The 26679-nt window shown below is 36.1% G+C and overlaps 1 protein-coding gene across 8 annotated transcripts in view; it reads left to right on the top strand.

Annotated features, from left to right (window-relative positions):
• sez6b (seizure related 6 homolog b) overlaps window positions 1–26679 on the top strand; it is a 369655-nt gene that overhangs the window by 258064 nt on the left and 84912 nt on the right. For all 8 annotated transcript variants that reach the window (XR_015509446.1, XM_087284203.1, XM_087284201.1 and 5 more), the window contains exon 4: window positions 1662–1851. Coding sequence is in view for 7 of the 8 variants with exons in the window: in XM_087284203.1 (XP_087140329.1) it covers window positions 1662–1851 (190 nt within the window). In the remaining variant the exon portion in view is untranslated. The remainder of the gene's footprint in view (window positions 1–1661; window positions 1852–26679) is intronic.

A 26679-nucleotide genomic window follows, 5' to 3' on the forward strand; every position in this document is an offset into this window, starting at 1 on the left:
AGATAATTTCCAACCCACCTATAATTTTTCCAAATTTTAATAAATGTTATAAATTATTATGCCATTAGAAATTGATAATAATATATTTGTATTACCGTATATTTACAAATGTATAATTTATCTTTTTTTGTAATAGACTTTTACCAATTTATGTGCTATCATTAATTTTATTACCGTGTAGAAACATTGATATATTTTTGTTTTAGCTTTACTTTTACAACTTCCAGTCATGTAATTATTATTATTAGTTAATATTATTCAAGTTTTTATAAACATATTTAGATTTTATTTTATTTGAACAATTAATGAAAGCAAATTAACTGTTACATTTTATATGTAAGCTTTAATTTATGTCAGCAAAAAATAATCTAGATTATGTCTATAAAAATAATAATTAATTGTAGGGATATTGTACAGTTTCAACAAAAAAAATGACCATTCTGTCAGATGAGATAAAAGCCGGAGTCAGAGATTCAATTACAAAGGAAGTTTACTAAGATCAGCTGAAGTCGGCTTTAACACTCGTAAAAAGTTTTTAGGCTGCTCTGCTACAATCTCAAAACAACAACAATTATACTCTTACATAACGTCATTAACTGCATCATACAAAATAACAACAATTGTACTTTTACATAACGTCAATAACTGTGTCATACATATACAGTTGAAGTCAGAAATATTAGCCTCCCTTTACATTTAAGTTTCTTTTCAAATATTTCCCAAATTATGTTTAACAGGGCAAGGAAATTTTCACAGTATGTCTTATAATATTTATTTTCTTCTGGAGAAAGTCTTATGTGTTTTATTTCGGCTAGAATAGAAGCAGTTTTGAATTTAAAAAAAATCATTTTAAGGTTAATATTATTAGCCCCTTTAAGCTATATATTTTTTCAATAGTCTACAGAACAAACCATCGTTTTACAATAACCAGTTAAAAACCAGTAAAAACCAGTACAATCTACATCCAAACTGGCAGCTCACATACTACACAAAGTTTTTCCTGCACAAAAAGGAAATCACTTTAAACACAATTAACACATACAAATAGTAAAATCCCTTTAAACAGAATTAATACATGGAAATAACAATAGGAACAGTTGTTCCCAATCATCAGGCCTCTGGTTTGGTGGCTCCTGAAAATGAGTTATGACATACAAATATAGGGACAAAAACACTTGAACTGAACATTCCTAAACGCATTTCGAAATTAGGTAATATTAAACTTTATTCATTAGTCAAAAGCAGCGGGTTGCACGATAGCCTTACAGCAAGAAGTTCGCTGGTTTGAGCCAGAAAATGGATAAACGTTGATCCTTGCTGGGATGGATTTAAAGACAGAAATCCGACCCCATCATAATAAATGATATTAATTTCTAAAAAAAAATTATAATCAATAAATTATTTCTATAAAATAATGTCTAGATTATTAGATGTTCTCTTTTTATCTAACATTTTTTTATTAGTAGTTGTAGTAGTTATTCAGTAGTAGTAGTAGTAGTAGAAGAAGAAGAAATCAATGTACTGTATATCAACTGTTATAAAGAGATTTCCTCAAGTCCACAAGACCCTCAGATACATAAAAGTCCATTACACAGCTTACTCACATTGATCAAATGTTCACCCCAATCTCTTTTTCTTTTTTCATCTCTCCCAATGCTTAGGTAATGAATGTGAGCCTGTCTGAGGGTGACGTAGTCATATTCGAAGACCTGGGTAACCGAGAACCTTCTGTCCTGGCCAACGAGTCCATCCTACTGAAAGGTCTGGTGGTGCGCAGCTGGAGCAACCAAATCTCCATCCACTTTCGCAGCCGCCAACCGCAGTCCAGCTCCTTACTCCTGCGCTATCAAGGTGAGCCATTCCTACATGTCAACCTCTAAACATCTGCTTCATCTACTTCCCACTAATTGCACTCGTGCCAGTGTCTCCGGCTGGCATGGATCCAGCCGCTCTAGACAAACCTGTTTATGAGCGTACACTTACTGATTAGATTGGCACGAGCGATTAAGACTCTGGGAGTCGGGAGCTCTCAATCATTGCTTTCTATTAGGAGAGACTCTCTGCGCACTGAAGGGGAAACACTCCTTGTTATCTCATGTCAACATAATATGCTCATGTTAGCCTGAAAATGACAGCTGCTGTCAATAGGCCGCATAATTACATCGGAGAATGACTTGGATAATTCTCTGCTAATAGTCTTTTAACAGAGTCATCACGAGGAGATCGGCACCAACAGAAAAGGTTACAGAGCGTCAATGTTGCCCCGTCTTGCTTTTCTCATGCGTTGAAATGACAAATGACTGTATACAGGCAGATTCTTTTGTTTCTGTGAGCTAATGAACTGTGGCGGGTTTGTAGTGGAGAAATTGCTTTTTTGTGTGCGCGTGCATCATTAATATGCCTTTTGAATATGAAAGTCGTTTAGCTTTTAGCTAACAACCTATCTTTGCTTTAGTCTTCTTTCTTAATCTGTAGTATGACTCTGGAGAGGTTGAGTTTGCTTTTAAATTGTACTGAAAAGAAGCCACTGTTTAAAAAAACGTGGAGAAAATAAAGTCATTAGGTGATTTAATTTAATTTAAGTCGGTAAAATCCGAAATGTTGCTACTGTAGATAGATTTTGGTTGCCACTGTAGATAGATTTTGGTTAGCCTTTCTCACTTTTCTCGTGCAATGGAATGACAAATGACTGTATACAGGCAAATTCTGTTGTTTCTGTGAGCTAATGAACTGTGGCAGAAATTGCTTTTTTGTGTGTGCGCACATCATTAATATGCCCATTGAATATGAAAGTAATTTAACTTTTAGCTAACATACCCATCTTTGCTTTAGTCTTCTTTCTTAATCTGTAGTATGACTCTGGAATGGTTGAGTTTCTCATTTTTACATATTTAGCATGTACTGAAAGGAAGAAAATGTTTTTTTTTTGTTTTTTTTTAATGAAATAGGAAGTGATTATGTAAGTTAATTTTATTTAATTTTATTTTTTATTATAATTTTTTTATTTTATTTTATTTTATTTTATTCATGAATGAACCACCAACTTATCCAGCATATGTTTTATGCAGCGGATGCCTTTCCAGCTGCAACCCATCTCTGGGAAACATCCATACACACTCATTCACACTCATTAACTACAGACAATTTAGCCTAACTAATTCGCCTGTACCGCATGTCTTTGGACTGTGGGGGAAACCGGAGCACCCGGAGAAAACCCATGCAAATGCAGGGAGAACATGCAAACTCCACACAGAAACGCCATCTGACCTATCGTAATTTAATTTAATTTAATTTAATTTAATTTAATTTAATTTAATTTAATTTAATTTAATTTAATTTAATTTAATTTAATTTAATTTAATCAAAAGTCAAAATCCTAAAATGCTGCTGTTGTATTTTGGAATGTTGTGCAGTGGAATGACAAATGACTGTATATATTACAAGCAGATTCTTTGCTTTCTGTGAGCTGATGACCTGTGGTGAGTTTGCGATGGCCATTACATTATTAATATGATTTTTGATTATGAAAGTCTTTAGTTTTTGTAGCTAAATCTGTAGTAAATATGTAGTATAACTCTGGAGAAGTTGAGTTTGTCTTTTTTATATATATTTAACTTGTACTGAAGGTACACTGTTTAAAAACTGTTTAAACGTATGTCCATAAAAACGTAAAATGTTGCTGCTGTATTTTCGAAAATTTTCAGTTAACATTTCTCACATTTCTCATGCAATGAAATGACGAACGACTGTAAACAGTGGCATTCTTTTGTTTCTGTGAGCTAATAAACTGTGGCAGTTTGCACTGGAGAAATTGTGTGAATCATTAAAATGCTTTTTAAAAAAGAAAATAGTTTACAGCAGTTTAAGCTAACAATTTGTCTCATGTTTAGTCTTCTTCTAATCTGTAGGTTGACCCTAGAGGAGTCGTTTTTGCCATTTTTACAGTTTGAAATTGTATTGAAAAGAATATACTGTAAAAGAAGTACTTTTTAAAACTGGTGGAGTGGGAGAGTCATTGAGGGATTTAATTAACATTTTAAAACACTAAAACCCAAATGTCACTACTAGATTTGGTTTGCTTGTTTTTTTATGCAATAAAATAAAAAGTCAAAACCGAGAATGCTTTGTAATTATTATTACTTATTATTTTATTAAATGATATAAAGTAAATTTTTTAGGGCCTAACTCATTATTCTAAATAAACTACTTATCAAAAACACAAGCTAATAAAATAACTACATTTAATTGACTGTAAAATGTTATTGATAGAGAAAAAACTGACAGAAGTCTTTTACCTTTGTTGCCATGACAGCAAATTATTGCTATTGCATACAGCAGAAACAAGTGTACTACATACAAATGTCGGTCCCACGTTATATTAATTGACCTTAACTAATACGTACTTACACATGAATTAATCGTTTGTTGCAATGTACTTATTGTGTAAATACATGAATTTACTGTGTACTTATGCTTGATTAAATACATGTATGTAATTACATCTGTAATTAACGTTTGTATTTACATTTGTAAATACAGTGTTGACCATCCCTTACACCTTAAACCTCCCTTAAACCTACCCATACCACCAAACCTGTCCATAACCCAACCTATATCCCAACTCAAAGCACCACAAGTGTTCTCAAATACATTATAAACACAGTAAGTACATTGTATTCATGTTTTTGATGTAAGTACATAGTAGTTAAGGACACTTAATATAAAGCGGGACCCAAATGTCTTTTCAATGCGTTAATTGAGAAAATGGTGAGCATGTGCAGTACATGAATAGATAAGTATATGTGTTTATAAGCTGAATAATGTGTTATTTTGAACTTTGACATAGACACAAACGCTCCTTGATGGTGCGCTCCGATGTTCTTTCGCTTTGGTCAGAAATTAGTTTTACAGTGCAAAGCTACTTCACATTGACCATGCAGTCACTATGGAGGGAGAGTGAAACCATAGAATTGACCAGCTCGACCTCTTTTGAGGCTTATTTTTTATTTGTTTTTCTCTTCTCAGCAGCAATGCCAACTTTGACCAACAGTTTTCAGTGGCTGAAAATTCAGTGCATCCCTTTAAAAAAGCCATTGGGTGCTTGCATTCAGTGTAGCTGTCAAAAAACACTTACATTCTTAAAGAAATAGCTCACCCAGAAGTGAAAATTCTGTCATCATTTACTCACTCTTCACTTGCTTCAACCTTTATGAGTTTCTTTCTCTTGTTGAACACAGAAGAAGATATTTTGAAGAAAGCATGAAACATGTAATGATTGATTTCAAAAGAATTCGTTTTTCTTATTATGGAAAAATAAGTAACTAGTGAGTGCATTTTCATTTTAGGATGAACTATCCCTTTAATTACTTTTTAAATGTTATTTTACTGGCTGTCAGTTTATAGAAGAGTATGAAAAAGAGATTAGACATTAGAGCATAATGTTGTATCAGTGAATGAATTATTTTTAACGATAAATTTAATTTAAATCCTTAAATGCTAAAACGTTGCTGCTATGTATTTCTGCCAAGCATTTCCTGCTTTTTCATGCGATGAAATGAAGAATGACTGTATACAGGCAAATTCTTTTGTTTCTGTGAGCTAATGAGCTGTGGCGGGTTTGCAGTCTTTTTTTGTGTGTGTGTGCATCGTTAATATGCTTTTTGAATAAGAAAGTCGTTTACACACCGCCTCCTCTTTCTCTGTGTCTGTCTTTATGAGCGTGTGGGGGGTAATCGGCAGTGTTAGCTTTCTTAGAAAAGAAACTGTACGTTTCCTCTATTAGACTCACAGCAATCATCCGCAGGAGCCAGACAGCACATATTTCATAAAGGCTCGGTGTTTCTTTACAAAACTTCCAATTACTTCACTCCGAATGCCCTGCTCCCTCTGTTTCCGGTTCAATTTAATGTTCTCCAGCTTTTATGTGGGGTGGACGCGCACACACAAGGGCAGCTAATTTTGCCACTGGGTTTACACTTGCCTTGGCATTGATATAATGGCAAGCGTGGAAGGGAATGGATGAAATAGGGACTGAGATGCAGCGTAAATACATATTGCAACCTGACTGTTGATTAGAGTATCATTTACTCAACCTGGTGCCATTCTGAAAGCGCATGACTTTCTTTGTTCTGTAGGCAATAAAAAGGAGAGGTTTGGCTGAATATGTTTTATATTCACACCATGTGGTAAAACCATGGTACAGTATTAGATCATATTAAATTATTATTTATTATTTTTATGAATGTAAAATTTTGTTTTATTTAAAGGGCACCTATTTTAACCCTTTCTTCAAGACTAAGAGAAGTTTTTTGTGCCTTCTGAATATGTCGGTAAAGTTACAGCTCAACACCAATCAGATTATTTATCATAGCTTTCAGAATAATGTGATTTTCTGCACATTCTAAACATTATGTAGCTGTTGTTGCCTGTGCCTTTAATGCTTGTTCTCCCCACCCACCATTCCCATGTGCCTGTCAGAGTGTGCCTCAATCACTGCCTCGTCTGCATCAGATAAACAGCAAAGTGACAGACATGAAGGAAGCAGATCACATGTAACGTTTGTCTGAAATACTATAGTAAGACCTTTACCAATGATTATTTGATGTATTTGTTATGAAGTTGCAACAATGAGTCGCACACAATGTCGTTACAAAGTTCATGCATGCACACCCAGACACACACACAGCGTGCACGTTTAATTTTGCACTGTTTTTGCACAGCAAATGTGACAGGATACACGTTAATATCCAATGTTGTATGTGTTATGTAAATGTACAAAATAAACATGATTTAATGTCCACAAATTGGGATTGAAGTTGTAGGGATTATAATTGTACTGACATTCGGCTGTGGTGATGAAGATGGTAAAATCGATTTAATTCGTTACAAACATGCACTGTTTTAAAATCGTTTGCAAAACTCATTCTTGATCACATTCGTTGATAATTGATGATCACAGAGAGCTGAACAGATCTTTTAATCCTAGTTGCTTTGCGCACATGCGGTCTTGTGGATTTGATTATATGTGTTACTACGAAGACGTGTTAATACGGTACTGTATTAGTCAATTCGGTGGGCCGGGAAACCGGACTCCTATGTCATGTTGCGGTCAGCCTCAAAATGGGAGGGATTTGGATTCTATTTTAACATCAGGAAATTTTTAAAAAGAGGCTTATTGTCTTTATATCACCACAATATGACAGTGGACACTTTACCTACACACAGTTCTGTCCAAACATCTCCCAAAAATGATTTTCATCATAGGTGCCTTTTAAAGTGTGTCCACATGCTTATAATAGCTTTAAAGATACCAGGAAGAACCATTATGCCATTGAAGAACATTTTTGTGTTCCTCAAAGAATGGTGTAATGAAAATGATCAAAGAACAATGAGATATTAGATCATCACACCCAATAAAATGGTACCCTTTTGGCAGTGGAAATGCAAGCTTGATAAAGGTGACCCATACCGACCGGTACTATACCGTACTGTACCTCTTAGTGGAAATGGGCCATTTATGAACTTCTTTCTTCAGTTGAGTGTTGCAAATTACCAACTTTTTTCTAAATATATTCTTTCATTTTTTTAATAACAGAAGCAAGGAACACATAAAGGTTTGTAACCAGTAAAGAATGAGTAAATGATGAATTTTGAAGTGAATTTTCATTTTTGGTTGAACTACCCTTTTAATAAAATCACCAATTCAATTGAGGAGTCTTTATTTATGGATAAAAAAGTAAAACTTCACTTTGAAAAACAAACTACCTAGTCAGCTGAATGTAATAAGCTTCTAGATGTTTTGGCTTAAATATCAGTTTTTACCATGGTCATGTCATGCATGTCTTGAAGGAAAATTGTCTGCGTTTCGACATGGATGAGCATGTATCTGCTTTTGATCGCCTCTGCAAGGCTTGGCATTGTGTGCATTAGACTATGAGCACATCAAACTCCTTTATAGTGCCTCGAACTTTCATCTCCTGTCATGTGTCTATAGCAAGCCTGTTTTTTCCACTATACCATCCACGCAGATCTAACACTCCTGTCTCGACGCTGTGAGCCGTTCAGTCTGACGGATGACAGATTCTCTAAATAGGAACCTCCATCAGAGACACGCGTGCATTAAAGATTTAGACCTCTCAATAATTCAGATCACTATGAAAGGACCCTCACTGCCCCCCCTTTGCGTCTAGATAAAGGTTAAACACAAACAAGTAAGGACTGATGGAGTGAAGTTCGAAATGGAGGCTGTTGGGGTTTTTCAGCAGGTAATGGTCCACTTTCGCCACGTGACCATTCAAATGTCACGATAGATAAAGATGATGACTCTTATTTGGCAACCTATCTGCATGTGTTGTGGGTAAACTGATTTGGCGAATGCTTTAGACAAGGTATTATGAGCTGAGGATTGCAGTCGGAGCTCAGTTGTGTAGTTGAGCCGTGATAAAGTCGGCTGATCTGGGCTGAGTCTAGCGGTGCATGGCAGGCCGCTGTGTGCGCTGATGGCTGAGGAAGCTGCTGTAATATCCTCCACCCCGCCGTTCAGCCCTCCCGGAGGAGATTAACCCTGCAGGGCGAGGGATCACCTGCTGAGATACACGCTCTCACCCACTGACACACATCCTCAGCCCAAGCGCAGCTCCGCTTCACACTCTTCTTTTTTTTTTTTTTTGGCTGTTATTTTCTTTGAACTTATGTTCATGCAAACCAAGCACAACAAGCAATGGAAATGAGAGTTTTGCTAGTAAGTAAATGAGCTACTGGTTAGTTGGCATGAAACATATTCTTTTGTTGCTTGGGTATACTTTTAGCAGTAGCTAAAAATACATCGTATGGGTCAAAATCATAGATTTTTCTAGTACACCAAAATAATTTGAATATTAAGTAAATAGTTTCATGAAGATACTTTGCAAATTTCCAACTATAAATATATAAAAACTCAAAGTATCAGTAGTAATGTGCATTGCAACTTGAAAGGCAAAGGTTTCTCAGTATTTTTATTTTATTTATTTATTTTTTAATCCTCAGATTCCAGATTTTCCTATAGCTGTGTCTCAGACAAATAGTGTCATATTCTAACAAACCACACATCAATAGGAAGATTGTTTATTCTTCTATTAATTGATCAAATCTCAATTTAGACAAAAAAATACCATGAGTGGTCATCCAGGATCAGATTAAATTTTTTTGATTCAGTAAGCTCATTGATCTCGCTTTTTTTTTTTGTCTAAATCTTATACATACTCAGAATTACTAGGGTGGTATCTTTTCAAAAGGTGCCCATTTCTACCTAAAGGGTGAATGTTAATCATGCAAAATGTGTATGTGAAACACCACATATTTCATTAATACATTATGCTCATCTTCACTGTTACTTTTTGATTCGCATTGTACTTTTTCATCAACTTATTGTGTTATAAATGTATTTGTGCCAATTGACTTTCTGGTTGTGACCATATGCATTTGTTGCCCTGCAGAAAATATTATTACAAATGTGTGTTTTAATATTGAAGAATTTCTTCATTTTATTCTACACTCACCGGCCACTTTATTAGGTACACCTTACTAGAACCGTGTTAGATCACCATTTGCCTTCAGAACTGCCTTCATCTTTTGTGGCATAAATTCAAAAAGGTAATCGAAATATTCCTTAGAGATTTTGGTCCATATTGACATGGTAGCATCACACAGTTGCTGCATATTTGTCAGCTGCACATCCTTAGAAACCTATTTCCCCACATCACAGAGATGCTCTATTGGAATGAGATCTAGTGACTGGGGAGGCCATTTGAGTACAGTGAACTCATTGTCAGGTTCAAGAAACCAGTTCAACATGTGCATTCAGAGATGCTCTTCTGCATACCTCGGTGGTTATTTGAGTTACTGTTGCCTTTCTATCAGATGGAACCAGTCTGGCCATTTTTCTCTGACCTCTGGCATCAACAAGGCATTTGCGCCCATTGAACTGCCGCTTACTGGATATTTATATTTTTCTGACCATTTTCTGTAATCCCTAGAGATGGTTGAGCATGAAAATCCCAGTAGATCAGCAGTTTACTCAGACCAGCCTGTCTGGCAGCAACAACCATGCCATGTTTAAGTCACTTAAATCACCTGCTCGGTTTGAACTGCAGTAGATCATCTTGATCATCTCTACTTGTCTGAATGCATTGAGTTGCTGCCATGTGACTGTCTGATTAGAAATTTGCAAAAACAAGCAGTGTACCTAATAAAGTGGCCGGTGACTGTATTTTAAACAATAACAACTTCTATTGATTTTATTATCATTAATAATTGATCATGTAGTCTATGTCATATTTTATTAACCTTCAGAATACTTTTTTTATTAAACTTTCAGAATATATATTTATTTTCAACAAACTTTTTTGACATTGAACGGTTGTTCTGGAGACTGCCTTGCAGTACTGGGTCAATATAAAGAGGTCTATATTATCAAAAAGTGTATTATCTGCTGCTTGACCGTAAAGTCTCCATCAAGGCATTTTATGATACAATCTTATACGCCATGTTAAGTCGTCCTTTGACCTTGTTTGTCAGCAAGGTCTTCATGGAGGCACTTTGAATGCTGTGGTAAGCTGACAGACTTTATTTCTGTGATAGATGGGAATGTGTTCGTTTTTAAGTGTCTAGACATGCCCTGCCTTGACTCATTCACACACTTTTCTTTCCTTCGAACTCTTTCCAGCCTCTTCGGCATTGGACGAAGGTCCTGAATTACAAATAATTTGGAGCTCATCGCATCCAGATTTCATTTGAGTTCTGCCCTTGCGGTTTATAGAGCGGTAGATGAAAGTAAAACCAGTCCTACTGGATCTCTGGGTGAACTTGACCATGTTACAAGTCAGAATAGCCATAAAGCAAAAAAGAAACAAATCCAGCTGTTTTTGTATCAATATTCTGTCACGGATCATTCAATCCCATCAATTTTTCTGTTCTGGAATTTAATGGCACTTTGATATTTCATTCTGTTTGATTCCTAAGTTCACCTTGTCTTGTGGAGTAAAAAAAAAAAGAAAACATTTACATCAGACAGGCCTGCAAGACAAGACAGATCTGATAATAAATGGACACACTGTCTCTAAAAGAATGGCTAATTAATTTTCTTAGTAATGAGCTGCCTCTTTTGAGAGGTTGACAGGCTAATGAATTCTGCCCTCTCATCTCCAGTTACGCCTTTGTGTCATCCAAAAAAATAAAAATACAAAAATTATCAGGACCGGCACAGTAAGAGGAGTCATGTCAGGTCATTTGAAAACATGGCTTTAAAAGCGAACAATACTGCAGGTGTGAGGAAGGCCATGGAGATTGATAGAAGAAAATAGGGCCATTCATGAAAAGAGCAAAGGAGATTTTTGCAATGAAAAGGCTCTACAATTAACCAACAAGCACTCTCCTTCCTCCGCTTCTCTGTGGGAAATTGCTTTAACATTTAAAGAGTCGGTGGGTCGACAGAAAGAGATGGTGCCACGCTGGGTCCCAGAGAATTGCACGTTTTCTCATGAATTGAGCGTTAGTTCAAAAGAGCTGTAATTCTTTTCTTTCTCGCTTTTATAAGCACCGTTATCCCTTCAACTTTACGTGACCTGCCACTCTGTACACAGTATGTCACCTTTCTCACCCGATTAGGGTGTCATGTCATGCGCTCATGTCTGAAACCTCCACATCTTGGTGCAAACGGTGTCCTCTCAGTGATAAACGTCTGGATGGATCAGTGTCTTTGACGGCTGCGTTCAAAGACAGGCAAAGTTTTTTGTAAAAGAGCTTTGACATTTAGTGGTGTCGGAGCATTGGGCGGCTGAGGTGTCAGATCAGCTTAAGCAGATGTGCGGCGCAGGCTGTATTTCACCTTTATGCCAGGTTCACCTCTGCCTGAGGCCGGCTCATTTCTGCAACATTAATTTTCGTGCTCCCCTGTCGTGTGTGACGGCCAATAATAAAAGACCAAACTGCCCTCTTGCTCAACTCTTGGACAGATTTATGACTGAGCAGGCTTCATCTCCATATGTTTTGTTTTGTACATCCTACACTTACCAGATATTTTATAATTTATATTGAGCATACCAAGCAAACAATTTTGTGTTTAATAGACACCTAATAGACATCTAAACATAGACAGCTTGGCTAAAACAAGGCTAAACCTGGGCTGTCAGTGAAAATCAAATCGACATCTAAGAAAAGCCCAAAACTAGACTAGTCCTCAAATAGACAGATTAGACAGACTTTATATATGTACTCATTCATTTCTGTTAATTTAATGGCTAATTTAGTTTTGGCCTAGATGTCTATCAGATTTTTACTGACAGCCCAAATTTTGCCTTATTTTAGCCAGGACGACTATATTTAGACATCTATTGGACATCTATTAGACATCTTTTAAAAACAAAAAAATGCTTACGGGGTATAATCACTGTTTATTCAAGTCAGTATGATAGATAATCTGAATTTGGCCCGAGTAATTATTTAAATAATTATTTAGTACTTAAATAAAACTTTATCCATTAGGAGCTGATTAGATTGTGAAAAGTGGTCTTTATATACATAAATGGAGAGCAGTGGATGAAGTGATTTGCAGCTTCAGTGACATTAGATTTATTTACATTGAGACCTAGTAATTTCCTTTTCATTATTCAAATAAACAACAAGAACAAAAGGTATTTGAAATATACATCATGATATTATTATTGTTTGTTAAAAATATACTTTTAAAAATATATAATATATATATTTTTATATTTTTTATATATAATATTGTGATTATATATAACAATCCATTTGTCACAATCACCAGCGATTTAATCTTTGTAGATCGCTTGTAAACACGCAGAGATCCATAGAACTACAAATCCACCATTATATGCACTACAGATCAAGTCATGCACCGCTCACACGCACCTGTTTCAGATTCCTCTGATTGCACACACACACAGCCGGAGGATTGTCAAGGACTGATTACATGGACTTTAAAATGCACGCGCACACACGCATTAGTGCTGAGTCTTGTTAAACTGTACTATTAACATTACGATGCATTTCCTTTGTCTTGTCATGCCGTGTTTTATCCTCGCTTTATTTTATTGTTTATTCCTTTCTGCTGCCTGTCTTTTGACCATTCGCCTGTTCACTGACCACGATTTTTTGTATACATCTGTTTGCCCTTGTGTTGATCGTTGCTTGATCCGCAATCTGTTGTCAGCGTCCATCGCATGACACAATTTTAGTCAGCATTTTACACATTATATCATATTATATTATATTATATTTTGTTAAGTTATATTACATAACATTACAAGAACGTCGCTGGTTCACGTATTGGCTGAACCAGTTGAAATTTCTGTTTGGAGATTGCATGTTCTTCCCATGTTGGCGTGGGTTTCCTCCGGGTGCTCCAGTTTCCTCCACAGTCCAAAGACATGTGCTATAGGTGAATTGAATAAATAAAATTGTCCATGGTGTAAAAGTGCATGTGAGAATGTGTGGGTGTTTTCCAGTATTGGCCTGCGGCTAGAAGGGCATCTGCTGTGTAAAACATATGCTGGAATAGTTGGCGGTTTATTCCTTTAAAGTGACCCCTGATATATAAGGGACTGAGGGAAAATGATTGGATAAATATTGTATTACAGCTGAAATTTTGTCTGCATCTTGTTCCAGAAAAAAAGCAGAAAGAAGGATTAAAAAAGCCCAATACATCAGCTATTTAAGAGATTTTTGATAACACTGGTTTTAGTACTTATAAAAAAGACATTTTCGTCTCTCTTATAACATGCGTCAGTGAACCTCACATAACACAGCTAATGCGCATTTGTGCTGCTAAAAACATTTCTTTCCACGTGTGCAGCTTTCTTTGCTAGATATGTTGGACTCTGATCAATAGAATTAGGCTATGAATGAGTCTGACTTCCGCTGACTAACACCCCATCCACTTGATGATGATTGTGATGATAACAGTTTTGCCTGAACACTTTTTGGCAGTTGTTAGCTAACGCGTAGCTAATAGGTGTTTCAAATTGCAGCATTAACATCCAGATTTTTTCTCTGCCGGTGTTGTGAATGGAGGAGGTGGACATAAAGTGAAATCCAGTGCGTGTGTGTGTGTGTGTGCGTGCGTGCGTGCGTGCGTGCGTGTGTGTGTATGTGTGTGTGTGTGTGTCTGTCTGTCTGTAGGTGTGTGGAAAATGTGTTAACACCTCACTCTTTACTGCCCTACAGATGTTAGCATAGCACCAGATCTACCATTCATTTATTCATAAACCCTCCCTCTCAGCTTGGAAGCACAGCTTGTGATGTTCCAGGGAAGCCTGGATCCATCTTTTCCTAGCTCTCTCAAGAGCATGGAGCCACTTTTGAAAAAATTAACCACGTTTTTTACAGTAAAATAGAGGCCTTGAGACGAAGAACCATATACTGTAAGGGCCAATCCCATTTCTATTTTTGCACCCCTACCCCTTCTCCTTTCCCTTGGCCCTTAAAACCGAGTGTGAAGTGGAAGGGCTTCAAAATTTACCCCTAAGAATTGGTATAGCACTTCAGCACCTGCACACATCATCAGATCAGAGCAGATCAGATGATCGTGACTGCTGTAGTTATTCCAGTTGTGATATTTTTTGGTATTTATCTTCAGGAAGTCACTGAAGGCATGTAATATGTTATTATAACCATAAAATGTGGCAATAACATTGTAACTGTACTGTGTATATACACTGTGGCCACATTCATCTATGTAAACACATGAAACAGCATTAACATTATAGCAGACCCTGTAAAAAGGTCATTTCCAGCCACTAGACTTTTCTGACAGGGTATGTGAGTGTCATCGAGAGTCAGAATGTTCCGCGACTGCTGTACACGAGTTATTATTATGGATTATAGATAGCGAAATTTAGCGGTTTTTATTTTAGTGTTTTTTTTTTTCAGCATGCCGGTAAAACACAAACATGGTTATAATTATATTAAACGTGTTTGTTTGTTGTAAAAATACATAAAAATGACAAAAAAATACTAATTTGTGGATATCCTTACCTCCGGGTGCAGTCATGCTGGCGTTGTGGCTAGTGTATTCTGGGAAATTTTCTTAGCCCTTGGTTTCAAGTGTGGTCCTGAAAAATCTCCATTCAAAGGGGTGTATACCCCTTCCCCTTAGCCCTACACCTTCAAGCTAAAAAGAATTGGGACCCCTACCCTTCCACAGAGGACGTAAATGTTTTTTTTTTTTTTTTTTTCGCATTACACTTTTTTAAGTTTTGAAATGCAGACTCTTGGTCTCACAAAAATATCCCCAAACTGTTTCTATATAAAAAGTTTACACAATTAATGTCACATCTATATATATATATATATATAGACTTATGCAGTTATTCGTAGCACGCACTCAATTGTAGTATGTTTTTTGGTGCATTGACTTCCCTTTGTATAGCCACAGTTTTATTCCAATTATTTATTCCAAATTTAATTCCAATTAGTATTGCTAAACCATGGTTAATATGGGGGTCATGGTATACCATGATAACCTCAAATTTACCATATTTTGGCAAATATAACCATAGTTTTACTATAGTAATTGTAGTAAAACTGTAGTTATAGAAATTATAGTCAATACACCAAAAATACATGTTTACTACAATTTTGCTATCAATGTGCCATGGTTAACTTTTGTAAAGGCAGTCATTCATTTTACAATACATATAGTATCATGAAACTGTCAGTGTTGTGCTAGTTACTAAAAAATAGTAACTAGTTACAGTTACTAGTTACTTCATTATCGGTTACTTGCACCACAAAGTAAGTTACTTTTCCAAAGAACATTTATAATGCTCCAATTCATGCCCTAATAACGTCACATCAGTCCTGCATAGAGAATACACTGTTTATCAGCTTCATAGTTTTAATTAATTTGCATTCTCACAGCTAAAACACAAGACCAGACTAGACAAAAAGTACTTTTTAAACACTAATTTACCAGACCAGCAGCACAAAAGTGAAGTTTATTCATAAACTAATTTCGAGAGGATCACGTGCTTATGATTTATCACGGCCAGTCTCACATTTGCTAATCACTATCTTCCAATCATATGAGCCCTAAGCTACTATAAATAGCCACAGTTTTCAGTTCACTTTATCTTCGTTTGGAAGAAACCCCCCTCCTCCCCTATTCTCCTCCTTTACCTGTGATTGGGCGGCACGGCGGCCCAGTGGTTAGCACTGTGAGCCACACAGCAAGAACACTGCCGGCCCTGGTTCCACAGGACCGGTGGGTGTTTCTGTGAGGAGTTTGTATGTCCTCCCCGTGTGGGTTTTCCCCGGGTTCTCTGGTTTCCTCCCACCATCCAAAGACATTCAACATGCATAACAATCAAGCTTGTCTAATCCCTTGCGTTCCCTTAGCTACAGCGGCAGGGGAGTTCTGAAATCCACCGAGCTCAGGCTCCCCTCTTGCTCTGCCAATGGGAGGAAGCCCCGGGCTCGAGGAGCCCTTGAGCTCGCGGTTCTCTCCCGGGACAGCATGCCAAACAAGCTTTTGTAAATCATCAGCTAAGTGTGAACTCTTGAAATATATATATATAACAAGGTTTTAAACCAGCTGAGTAATATATTCAGAAACAAAAAAGCAAAAACTAAAGTTGTTTCAGCATCATAAAAGTTGTTGTTTTTAACCTTTAAACATGTTGTTTCACAGCCTGAGGATGAAAACTAGCAACAATATACGACAAACACAAAACGTTTATGAAACAAATAAATGAAAGTAATCTGAATGATTATTCTGAATTAATTTGGTAAAATTCAACAACAAAAACCTGCTATTATAGACAACCATACATTTTATGCATTATTAAACGAAACAAAAACAAAAGCTGCTAAAAAATTAAATCTTTGAGCAATTTTCACACTAACCACCAACCACACTAATTACCAAATTAAACTTGGTTTGTCAACAACCTATGGAATGTAAGCTGTGTATATTCAAAGTGCAAAATCTGCTGTTGTATAACAGCTAAAAAAGTATGTAAAACTTTAAAAAAGCATCACAGCATTTTTCTCAGCAATACAACACTATTAAATAACGTGTTCTGAAATATAACAGAAATGTGTCACTGTGTCTAATCAATTTTGTTGTACAGATAACAAATGTGTGCTTATTTCAAACAACAAACATAGTAGTATTAGTAACTCTAATTAATAATAGAAACGTTTAAGTCTCCTCCCGGCTCTTATTCAGTCTCATTTGCAAACACACTTAACCTCTCTTGCACGTACCCGGTCTCTCCCTTGCACAGTGCTTAATTTGTAGTGGACCCGGTATGTTACTCGAGGATGGAGAGGTGTCACGCACATAAGTGGAGAGCGAGGGGGTGGGCAAGGGTATGGTTGGAGGGGTGTCGCGGATGAAACATGAAAGTGAAGAGCGGCGGGTTGTTGTGGATGAAAGTGAAGAGGGTTGGGAAGTCGCAGAAGAAAGTGAAAGTAAACAGCGGACAGGTGAGGAGGGCGGTTGAGGTGGAGGATTGGCAAAATGAGGTGCCGGATCAGGCGTGTTCCGGCACAAATTAAGCCCTGCCCTTGCACACTCAATCTCTCTCGTGCGCACACTTGGTTTACCTCACACACATTTGCTCTCTGCTTTTCTTTGACTTTAGTCCAGTCTGATCCCTCGTACACAATGCGTCTTCTTTACGGTGGTTGGTTGGCATCCATTAATCCCATAGTACGTTGCCGCTGTAAACAGAAAAATGTGGGCCAAAATTAAGTAGCTTAGTAACAATCAAACGCATCATATTGTAATGATAACGAAGTCACTATATTTAAAAAGTAATGTGTAACAGTATTAGTTACGGTCAAAATTAATGCCGTAACAGTAACGTAATACTATTAAAGCATTATTGCCCAACACTGGAAACTGGCCTACCACAAAGATTTTCTAATGAACATAAAAATGCAATTTAAAATCAGTTCATTCATGTTGGTTGTGTGTTATTGTGCATCTATTGATATGCATGTAAAGTACACAGTTGCTGAGCAATACAACAAGACAAAAATCCTCTGATCCGTCTACTTAAGCTCAATTGAAAGAATCTGACCGGCCTACTGCTTTTATGTTTGTTTGAAGCGCAAATGAGTCCCTCTGTGAAGTTCTCCACGGTTTCAATGCAATTCCACCAAGGCTACAGTTCATTCTCTAGTTCGGTTGCAACCCTCAAGCCCTGTCAGCAATAACATACAAATAAAAGACTTTGACTTACAGGAACCATCTTGGCTCTGCTCGTGAGGTTCAACCAAGCAAAGAAGAAGAATAAAAGGAGATTTTATTTAGACCCTTTGGCAGAGTGTGTCCTTGTCTCAGTCCATGACGGCAGCAGATAATGAGGTTGGCGTGCCTTTTCAGGTTAGTTAATATCTGAAAGTAGCCCGTTTTAGAGGCATTTATGATCAATTGAATCGCTGACCGTGTGTGGTCAGCTGGTTCACCGGCCAAAACTCTCAATATCCATATGTCCTCGAGAGTCAGAGAGCAAAGGGAGACTTGTTCTTCATCAGTGTTCAATGAGCTTAGAGAAGAAATTCTACAATCACATGAGACGCCCCCTCTACAATCAAATCTGAAGGACTCTCACGTCTGAAGAGTGATCTAATAAGAATGATCTGAATGTAACAAAGCGAGCATGAGGAGTGCAGTACACCCTGTGCTTTATTAGGGTGAAATGAGAAGCGCAGACTGGATCCTCAGAGCCAATTACATGAGTAGTGCTGCATCAATCCACCATTATCTCAGAAAACAGACCTGCACCCATACATCCATCTGTCTGTACATCCATCCATTTGTACAGTATATCTATTAAGCTATCTGTCTGTCCGTCCGTCCGTCTGTTCGTTCCCATCCCATCCATCCATTCATCATCCATCCATACTTATCCAACCATCTGTCTATCATCTGTCTATCTATAGTCAGCCCTTTCACAAATACAGACGTCTGGCAATTTTCTGGAAAGAGATCATGTGTGAACAGGCCCTTTTTGAAAATACCTGTAAATTTGTTCTGGGAGTTTAACGAAAAGTCAAGTTGTAACATTACCGTAAATTTCACGAAATGCTGCTCTGTTTCTGTTTCTCGAAATGCTGTTCCACTTATTTTCATCATCACATGATCTCTTATAAGAAAATCATATGACCTTTTATTAATGCACATACTGGAATTTGTTTGGTTTAGGTGTTTACATCATAGTTTATGCACATCTTTTCTTATATGGTAAAAATTGTATCCTACTTAGTTATGCATAGTAATTTTTTTTAGCGTATTTGTAGTATCTATGCACATCTTGCTGTTTCCATCAACTGATTTTTTTTTCATGCGAATTTCCAAACTTGATGAAAATGACCTTCAAAATTAAGCAGTGTTTTGCAAGGAAAAAATATATACAAATGCTTACCAGTCAGTTCCTAGCAGCTGTATTTTAAGGACAGCGGATTGAAATGTAAAATTGTGTTCTGTGTAAATCACCAAAGGCTTGTTTTTTATTCATGTCAAAATCACATGATCCTCACAGCACGACAAGATGACATAAGTCAAAGAGTGTCATGACAGAGCATTAATGTCAACCAGTCGACTTGTCTGTGGAACTCAAATGTAAAGTGAAAATGCATATTGAATTTGACTGCAATCTTATCAGTAAAGATGCGTGAAAAGACCATTAGGACCTTGAGATGGGACCTTTTGAATAAAACCAGCAAGCCACCATTCAGTGGGGCATTTAAACACCAATAATATTATCCTCTTAAAATCTTTTTGCAAGTATGAAAGCTTTCTGTTCTTTATCGATCAGCTTTTTTCCTGCAGAAATACACAGTCATCCCTGTGACCTATTTGGAATGATCTAGCTTTCACATATGTGTCTGTCACACTGTGAAGTGCAGAAAAATAGTCACTGAGAGGCCGATTCAAAAGCTGTGTGTTTCCTGAGGTTGTCTGGGTTACTGCGGCTATTGTTTCCTTCTTCTACTAAAAGCCGTTCCCTCCTACTTCACAAGCGTGAATAACAGTAATGATGCAAAACCCCAGTAATTACATTAATGATTGGCTGTGACACAGGGAGCATGTCAGTGCAGATGGTTTAACAATGGAGCGTGATGTCAGTGGGTGGGAGAAAACATCAAGACTTTTCATGCATTCTCGTGTTGGAGTACACATATGCGCTCATGCTTGCTGCCGTCCGCCGACTTGTGCATTCTCATGCATTTTTCATTTCCATCTCTTATATACTGTATGTTCACGCATGGATTTTTAAATGTGTCGGTATTCCAGTTCAAACGTCTCTACTCTGCAGATTCCTTTCGCGAAAAGAAGTTTGGCATCCTGTTTAAAATGTGAATCCTATCTCAATGAGCACATGTACGACTCCAAAGTTCACTTTTCATTCCGTGTAATTGCCTCCCTGAAACACTTTTGTACGAATTGATCCGCAGCTTGAAATAATCCATTGGATTTCAAATTTCACCGCGCGCCGTTATTTACAAAACAATCATACTGCCACAGTTGTTTACGCATTGTATGAAAAGGCTGCCTTTTGTAGTCTATCCTCATCCCAAGTACAATGGAGCAGAAAAAATCTGTTCAATTTTGTTGCCTACATACTGAGAGAGATGCATTCACGTCACTCTGTGCAGCGGCCAATGTGTAGATAATCTATCACTGTATTGTGAGCAGACAGACAAGCGAGGGAGCGAGGCTGTGTTATTGGAGTCAGGGGGAATGTGGATGCTCTGGGTTTACTGAAAGCACATGAGGGCTCTGATGGCCTGTCAGAGAGAGAAAGGGATGCTGGGAAGCTGTCAAGATGTCTGGGAGTGTCTCCAGGCTCCCCGCCTCACCGTGTGACACATGCGGCCCCCAGAATCCTGCACGAATCTCTCAGGACACAGTCCGCGGACTCGTGTCGCACATTCAACAACATTCGGCAGATATGCTGTCAGTGTGTAGCGCTGCAAGAAAGTGCAACTTATAATGAGGAGTGCACACTTCCCCTCCGGACAAAATGCCGCTTGTCGCTGGAGACTTCCTGTTCCTTTGGAGAACATATGCTCAGTTTGAAGATTGTGAAATTGGATTGTTGGCTAGAAAGTGAGCTGTTTGTAATTTTTGGTTTTTGAATGGAAAATGTATGCCCTTTTTATTGTTAAGCTGAGGTTTTTGTGCTCCAAATTTCAAATGATATTACATGGCATAGTTAAATGAGTGACTGACACAAAGAAGAAGTGCGCTTTACTTGGTCACTCAGCCTTTGTTAAGCAATTTGTAGTAAATATTCTTGATACTAATACATTTTATACACTCTTTGTTTTTGCTTTACTGTTGCTTCATAAACATTTCATTAAACAAAATGGTAGATATCTTGTTCGATTTTAAAAGACAACACATTTACAGATTTTCTCAGTCGCTTTGATACATTTCTCAGAATTTAAATTCTCAAAATTACCTGTTCAATCTTCACATTATTGTGTTAGTTGTGCGTATCAAAAAAGCAGTAGCTCATTCCTTTGCTTTTGTACATGTATGCAAATGATTGTGTGCAGTTCTCTGATGTTCAATCATTCATTCATTCATTTTCTTTTCGGCTTAGTCCCTTTATTAACCAGGGGTCGCCACAGTGGAATCAATTGCCAACCTATCCAGCATATGTTTTATACAGCGGATGCCCTTACAGCTGCAACCCAGCACTGAGAAACCCCCATACACTCCTACATTTACACACACTATGGCCATTTACCAATTCACCTATAACGTATGTCTTTGGACTTGTAGGGGAAACTGGAGCACCCAGAGTTCTCTGATGTTTCCTACATTATCGATTGGTTATGTCAAGATGCTCAAAATTTATTATTTTGGTCTCTGTTGAATAGTCTCACCTCCCACAACATTTGATCCTTTGTTTATGGCATAATTCTTTACATGCAAAATGGTTGAACAAGTTGTCATAATATTTTGTCATAATGCATTCTTCTATACTTTCCATTAGACTTTTCTTTCTAAATCTGTCTACAGTTGCTATATTTTTTCTAGGTGAATCTTGAATTTTTTTTCTAACGATGGTGCATCTCAAAGGAGATTGTCCTATGTTCACATTTCTACTTTTGTTTTTGTTTTGTTTTTTGTTTTGGTTTTTGTGCTATGCAGTGCTGTCTTTTCCTTTCTGTATCACACTGACATGATCTGTCAACAAATTACAGTGCAAACAGCAAAACAAATTGCCATAGTTTACAATGTTATACTGACAACATGACTAAGTGAGTGGACTGTTTTATCCGTACACAATGAAACATTGACTTGTCATTCTGACGTACTGACTTGTGCAGTGACACTGAAATTTAGTTTTGATAAATAAAAAAGATTTAAATCTTACTTATATGGTGTTTTGCTATTTGTTTTGAGAAATGCATATATGTGTGTGTGTGTGTGTGTGTGTGTGTGTGTGTGTGTGTGTATGTGTGGTGTGTGTGTGTGTGTGTGTGTGTGTGTTTATATATTATATTATCATATCATATCATATCAATATCATATATTATATTATATATATATATATATATATATATATATATATATATATATATATATATATATATATATGACAGATAAAAAAAGTTAAATTGTGCTTTATAGTTTTCTGAAAAATGTAACAAAATGTAATTCAAGTACAGAAATAGAGGTAACATGGTATTCATTGTATAAATAACATTGAATAATATTATCTTTTAATATTACAATAATCAAAAGCAAACCGAGACTTCTTTTAAACAGTTTTGAAATGTTAGAAGAGTAGTTTACTTGACTGTTTTAATGTTAAATATTAACAAAATTAATTTGCCTTCTTTACATTACCCTACTGACAATAATTACATTCTTAATAACATTATACTGATTGTAAATGTCCTGTTTACATTTTAATACCATTCTTTGTTATTTTCTTCATTCATTTTGCTCATCATTTTTTCACCAAACATGTTTTTTAATTTAATTAATTTAATTATCATGTATTTCACAGTGATAAGTTGCGGCTGGAAGGATATCCACTGCGTAAAACATATGCTGGATAAGTTGGTGGTTCATTCTGCTGTGGTGACCCCAGATTAATAAAGGGACTTAGCTGAAAAGAGTATGAATGAATGAGTGAATGAATGAATGAATAATTATAATGTACTAATGTACTACAGAAGTATTATTTGTATTGTCTTTCCAGTTGCTGAACAAACTTTTAATAAAAGTTTTATCAATAATGTCGAGATTAACATCGTTGGTCAGTTATTGCCATGAGTTAATTTCATTTCTAATGGATTTTGTACTGTAGTTCCTGTCATTAAATCCTGTATAATTTAAACGGCTCTCTCTTTAGAGCTAAATTGTTCAGCAGGGATGTTATTATAAACCTTTGGCAACACTTTGATAGAGGAGCCCATTTCATTAAATCCTTTTAATTAAAAATTAATAAAGGGTATTGTCTTTATCATGAAGTTGCAGGAACCCTATTTAAAAAAAAAAAACATTGTCGCTAACTGAATTAATATGTTTCCAGGTTGTTATTGGTAATGAATTATCAGATAATCATTAAGAGGTAATTGCAGTGCAAGTTTCCCCAGCTTTCAATAATGCAGAGCAGACAGCTGCACTTTCATTTGCATTTAATGGACGTGATATGGCGTAAAATCTAACGGCAGCAAATGGAATTAAATTGCGGTTGTTTTAGGAGATGGGCGGGGCTTGTGCCCGAGTCTAATTGATTGATAGCACGACCACCTGCTCATCTGCTCATTAACTATCAAACAGCATTCATTAAGAGGAGCCGTTGTAATTATGAGAAATGATATTACCCGTGCTGTGAAAAAATGAAGATCTTAAAGATATGATGGAGGTCGTTTGCATATACGGAGCGTCTACCTATCAGAGCTTGATTAATATTCTGGACATTCAGATATGAAGGCCACAGGGATCACGTTTAGCCCTTCACTCACATTTGAGACTAAAATAAAATGTGTGCAAATTGTATTTATTTTACCTTTATTTTATTTTAAATTTATTTAGAAGCATGTGGGCAAATAAAGAAGGCCATACCAGTCCTTAAAAAAGCTTCTAAATTTCTTAAATTGTGCAATAAATACTGGTATCTTAATTACCTTAAATAATTAAATGTTTTTTAAAATGAGAACATAAAAGCAGGAATTATGATACAGCCCAATGTAATAATTAAATTTCAAAAGGCTTTGATTTTATCGAATAAATATGAGCACTGCATGATCAAAGTCAAATAAATCTGGCAAAAGACAGGTACAAGACAAGACGAGAACTTTAATGACAAGGACTATTCATTGACAGTTGTTTGTTGTGTCTATAAAAACAATATATTATTTTGTATAATCTGCATTTAATATTATCTAGCTTGAGATACTCGATTGTCATCATTTGTAGAGCTTCACAAATGTGAGAGGACCTAAAGATCTCTTTTGACACTTTGACATCTTACTGAAAATCGATTGGTGGAATCAAGGCAGTGATCAAGGTCTTATAATTTAAATTGAAGAGTTTATAAACAGAAATCACCCATAAATCAAAAAATTCAGCTAAATGTTTAAAGAAATGTTTTTTGTATACTTTCTTGTTCACTCAAAAATGTAATTTTGCCATCTCTTTGATTTTCTTTCTCTGTCACATATAAAAAGAAGATATTTTAAGTAATGCTGAAAAGCTGGTGCCCATGTATTCCTATTATACATTTTTCTTTCTAAGAAAGTCAGTGGCAAAAAGTTGATGTGTTTTTATATATATATATATATATATATATATATATATATATATATATATATATATATATATATATATATATATATATATATATATATATATATATATATATATATATATATATATATATATTTAACGTCTGTTATTTTACATGAAATTTCTTTCATTTAACATCTGTTATTTTATGTGAAATTTCTGTATTTTAATATCTGTTATTTTATGTGAAATTTAATTTAACGTCCGTATTTTTATGTGAAATTTCTGTAAATTATCGTTTGTTATTGTACATGAAATGTCTGTAATTTAACATCCATTATTTTACATGAAATTTCTGTAATTTAACATGCGTTATTTTTATGTGAAATTTCTGTAGTTTAGTTAGGTTCTCTTCAATTAAAGTATGTATTAGAGTTGTATGTTAAATCTAATTTTGTTTATTGTTTATTGCCTCACTTTAATTTTATGTGTGTAACCATGATGGTATTTAGTAGCTGTGTGTATGACACTAAGCAAACTTTTCTACACTGAAAAAAATATATACTAATTGGATTTATAAAACCTTTAAAGGGAACTGGTTGCAAACAAATAATTTGGGGTGAGTTTTAACAAACTAAATAAGTTGAAAATTACTAAATGTAATTAGCTTAATTTGCTTAAATTAATCTCTTTTAAATTGTTTGCAACAATTTAGCAAAATTATAGATTTTTTCAATGTATATCTTAGATTCTCTGTTGGTGAAAGAAAAGATGTATGGGACGGGCATTGGTTCATCACATGACTTTTAATCACCACCTTCTTTTGGTTGTGTTTGCCTGTGTATACGTTATTACTTCAAAACATTGCTATATTAACACTATAAATTTATAAAATGTCATATCTTTTAAAGTCTGTCCTGTCATTTTTACAATAAAATTCTGGTGCAGCTGCTTTTTTAAACAATGAAGTGTACAGTTTTTTTACACTTTTCAATCTAAATGGGCTGGAAAAAAAAAGTCTTCTCAGAAGACTTGAGCATATAAGTCAGAAGGGCAGATTCATTGGGAAAGCAGATGGCAGTAAGGGAACCTCAATCAAATCACAGGCTATTATACACCCCCGCCGCCTCTATTTGAAGTCATTTAATGTTTTGCGGGGCCACAAGACCCTGAACTCTCCAAGTTGTGCTCGAGTTCGGCCAGTTAATGAGTATTTCCTGCTGAGGCGTTGGGCCGTGCTGTGACACACCATTGTTTTGTCATTTATTGACCGCTCTCTATGCCCTCACATCATTAGTAGGGCCGTATGAAAAACATGCCAGCATGAACATGAAGAACACTCTGCCACCGACTGTCTGTTTGCTTTTATGAAATTATATGTGCTGGCGCTGAGTTACGGGGGCGTGCTGGAGCAAGACATTTAGATGACATGAATTATACTTCAACGCTTCTATAAAAGAGAGAGTCTGACAGTGAGGCGTGCGTTTAATGAAGCAAAGGATTTTTACTGTCTCTGTGTTTTGTCACTTGAGGTGTCAATGCAAATAAAATAGGTGTGGGCTGCTTTTATTTCCATGGGAACAAGGCGGATTTTCCTTTGCTGATGAAATCTCTACTTTCTACTTCCATGCCACTTGTATTTTTTTCGCCTGGCACCTGTGATCTCCCTGTAGCTTATAAATTGAACAGAAGTTGTGTACTGGAAAATAAGGAATGCAGTGTGGTGTGGCTCTTACATGAAGATAAGTTTTTATTCGGGGGACAGGTATTGCTCACCATCCTTACACTGTAACAAATATCCAACAGTTTTCCGTATTTTGTAATTTATAATTTTTTTCTCAATTATTTATGGTTCAGTATCATTTTGTTACCTTGATTGTTCCTCTTTTGATGTTTTTGATGCTTTTATTTAC

Source organism: Danio rerio, chromosome 15, assembly GCF_052040795.2.
Source record: "Danio rerio strain M-AB ecotype USA chromosome 15, GRCz13ab, whole genome shotgun sequence".
Lineage (NCBI taxonomy): Eukaryota > Metazoa > Chordata > Actinopteri > Cypriniformes > Danionidae > Danio > Danio rerio.